Source organism: Meleagris gallopavo, chromosome 16, assembly GCF_000146605.3.
Source record: "Meleagris gallopavo isolate NT-WF06-2002-E0010 breed Aviagen turkey brand Nicholas breeding stock chromosome 16, Turkey_5.1, whole genome shotgun sequence".
Taxonomy (NCBI): domain Eukaryota; kingdom Metazoa; phylum Chordata; class Aves; order Galliformes; family Phasianidae; genus Meleagris; species Meleagris gallopavo.
In genome coordinates, this window is record NC_015026.2 from 501,752 (window position 1) to 504,518 (window position 2,767).

Below are 2,767 nucleotides of genomic sequence, written 5' to 3' on the forward strand. Positions count from 1 at the left end.
GGAGTGGGAGTGGGAGTGGGAGTGGGAGTGGGATGGGATGGGATGGGATGGGATGGGATGGGATGGGATGGAGTGGGCACCCTCCAGTGCAAGCCAGGACCGGGTGCCCGCAGCTGGTTGTGGCGATGGTGGCCACAGGCTCTCTCCACAGATCAGCAGCAAGCGCTCAAGCAGCTTCAAACGTGCCATCGCCAACGGGCAGCGAGCCCTGCCCCGGGATGGGCTCCTCGATGAGACTGGGCTGGGCTTCTACAAGCGTTTCGTTCGCTACGTGGCCTATGAGATCCTGCCCTGTGAGATGGACCGGCGCTGGTACTTCTACCAGCACCGCACGTGTCCCCCACCTGTCTTCATGGCAGCTGTCACCCTCACCCAGGTGCCTGAACCCAGCCGCTGTGTGGTGCCCGTGGGGTCTTAGACCTAGAGTGGGTTGGGTGATCCCAAATGTGATGCTGTGTTCCCCGTGAGATCTCAGACCTGTGGTGGAAGGGACAGCTGACCCCATGTGTAATGTTCCCATCTCCACCGGAGACTCAGCCCCAAGGTGACCCTGGCTGCGATGCGCCAATGCCCTCAGGATGCCAAGGGGCGAATGTCCCCAGTGGTGATGTCCCCCTGCAGGACAGGAGTGTCTCTGCAGTGCTGGGGTGCAACGGTCCTGTGCTTTTCCACAGATCATCGTGTTCCTGTGCTATGGGGCCCGGCTGAACAAGTGGGTGCTGCAGACCTATCACCCTGAGTATATGAAGAGCCCCCTGGTTTACCACCCCGGGCACCGCGCCCGCGCCTGGCGCTTCCTCACCTACATGTTCATGCACGTGGGGTGAGTCCCTGCTCTCAGCGGGATTCCTCCAGCTCATCCCATCCCACATGTTACCTTACGGTGTCCCATGGTGTCCCCTGCAGGCTGGAGCAGCTAGGGTTCAATGCCCTCCTGCAGCTGATGATCGGGGTGCCCCTGGAGATGGTGCACGGCATCCTGCGCATCAGCTTCCTCTACCTGGCCGGTGTCCTTGCAGGTGGGCACATGCCTGTCCCCATCCCCATTCCTGCTGTCCCTCTGTCCCTGATTAATGGGGAACGTGTGGCAGGGTCCCTCACCGTCTCCATCACGGACATGCGGGCACCTCTGGTTGGAGGCTCAGGTGGGGTGTATGCACTCTGCTCGGCGCATCTCGCCAACGTCGTCATGGTCAGCAGCGGGGGCACCTCGGGGGGTGGGCAGCAAGGGGTGAGGTTTGGGGGTGGGCATCGTGAGGAGAGCATCCCTGGGTGGGCACCAGGGGGTGGGTGTCATGGGGTGAGGTTGTGGGACGGGTTTTGTGAGTTGTGAATCCTGGTGTAAGATCGTGGGGTGGGCATAATGAGGTGGGCGTCACTGGGTGGGCACCGTGGAGTGAGAGTGCAGGGTGGATAGCGTGGGGTGGGCAGCATGGAGAAGGCATCGTTGTGTGAGATGATGGGGTGGGTGTCGTGGGGTGAAATTGTGGGACAGTGCCGTGGGGTTGACGTAATATGGTTGGTTTCGTGGGATGAAATTGTAGGGCGGGCATCATGGGTTGGGCATCATGGGATGAGATTGTGGAGTGAATACCATGGGATGGGCACCTAGGGTGAGTCTGTAGGGTGGTCTTCGTGGGATAGGCATCATGGGGTTAAGACCATTGGGACGAGAACACGGTTTGGGCATCAAGGGGTTGTGCCACTGGAGGGCGGCACCTTGGGTTGGCACGGCTGGCAAGCAGGGCCCGGGGCACACCGTGGGGACGGGGCTCAGCTCTGCGGGGTGCCCCATGCCCACCCACCCATCCGTCCGCCCTCAGAACTGGGCCGGGATGCGTTGCCCCTACAAACTGCTGCGCATGGTGCTGGCGCTGGTGTGCAGTGAGTACGGGGACAGCGGGGACGGGGTTGGGGTCAGCGGCTCGGGTGAGGATTCCGATGCCACCGCCGCTGTCCCGCAGTGAGCTCGGAGGTGGGACGCGCCGTGTGGCTCCGCTTCTCGCCTCCGCTGCCAGCATCGGGTCCGCAGCCCAGCTTCATGGCACACCTGGCGGGGGCCATCGTGGGCATCAGCATGGGGCTGACCATCCTGCGCAGCTACGAGGAGAGCCTGCGGGACCAGTGCGGCTGGTGGGTGGTGCTGCTCTCTTACGGCACCTTCCTGCTCTTCGCCGTCTTCTGGAACATCTTCGCCTACGACCTCCTGGGGGCACAAATCCCACCTCCGCCCTAAGGACCCCCCTCCCCCTTTATCCTCCCTATAGATGCCCTTTTTCTAGCGATGGCCAAAGGCCCGGCGGATGGGGGGGTCCCCGCGCGGCACATGGGGACGCGCTGCCCCCTCGGTGCTAGCGACCGCGCTGGGCCCCTCCGTGCCCCCCCACCGTGTGAAGGATGCTTCAGCCCCGTCAGCACAGAGCTCCACCCTGGGAATGGCCCCCGCAGCCCCTTCCCGGGCTCCCCGAAAATCTGTGTCCCCCTCCTCTCCCCTCAATCCCGGGAATAGCGGGGCCCAACGTGGAGCCATTTATTTTTCTATGCCAAAAGAACCGTCCGCAGGGGGGTGAGGGTGGGAGGGGGAAAGCGAAGCCCCCAGTGCCCCCCCCGGCCTCGCGCTGCTGCCGGTGCCCCCTAAAAAGCTGTTATGGGGTGAGGGTGGGGGAACTGCCCGCCCACCCCTCCCTTTTTTTGGAGTAGAAATAAATATTTTGCACACGGCCCCTCCCTGGGGGGTGCTTTGTGGGTGAGGGTTATTAATTTGGGG

At 63.0% G+C, this 2,767-nt stretch overlaps 1 protein-coding gene across 1 annotated transcript; it reads left to right on the forward strand.

Annotated features, from left to right (window-relative positions):
• Positions 1–67: 67 nt before the first annotated feature.
• Positions 68–2,716, forward strand: RHBDL1 (rhomboid like 1). Its single transcript, XM_010719738.1, has 6 exons — positions 68–376; positions 675–823; positions 907–1,019; positions 1,092–1,192; positions 1,824–1,884; positions 1,965–2,716. Exons 1-6 carry the CDS (start codon positions 68–70, stop codon positions 2,234–2,236), a joined length of 1,005 nt encoding a protein of 334 aa, XP_010718040.1. The 3' UTR covers positions 2,237–2,716.
• Positions 2,717–2,767: the final 51 nt, after the last annotated feature.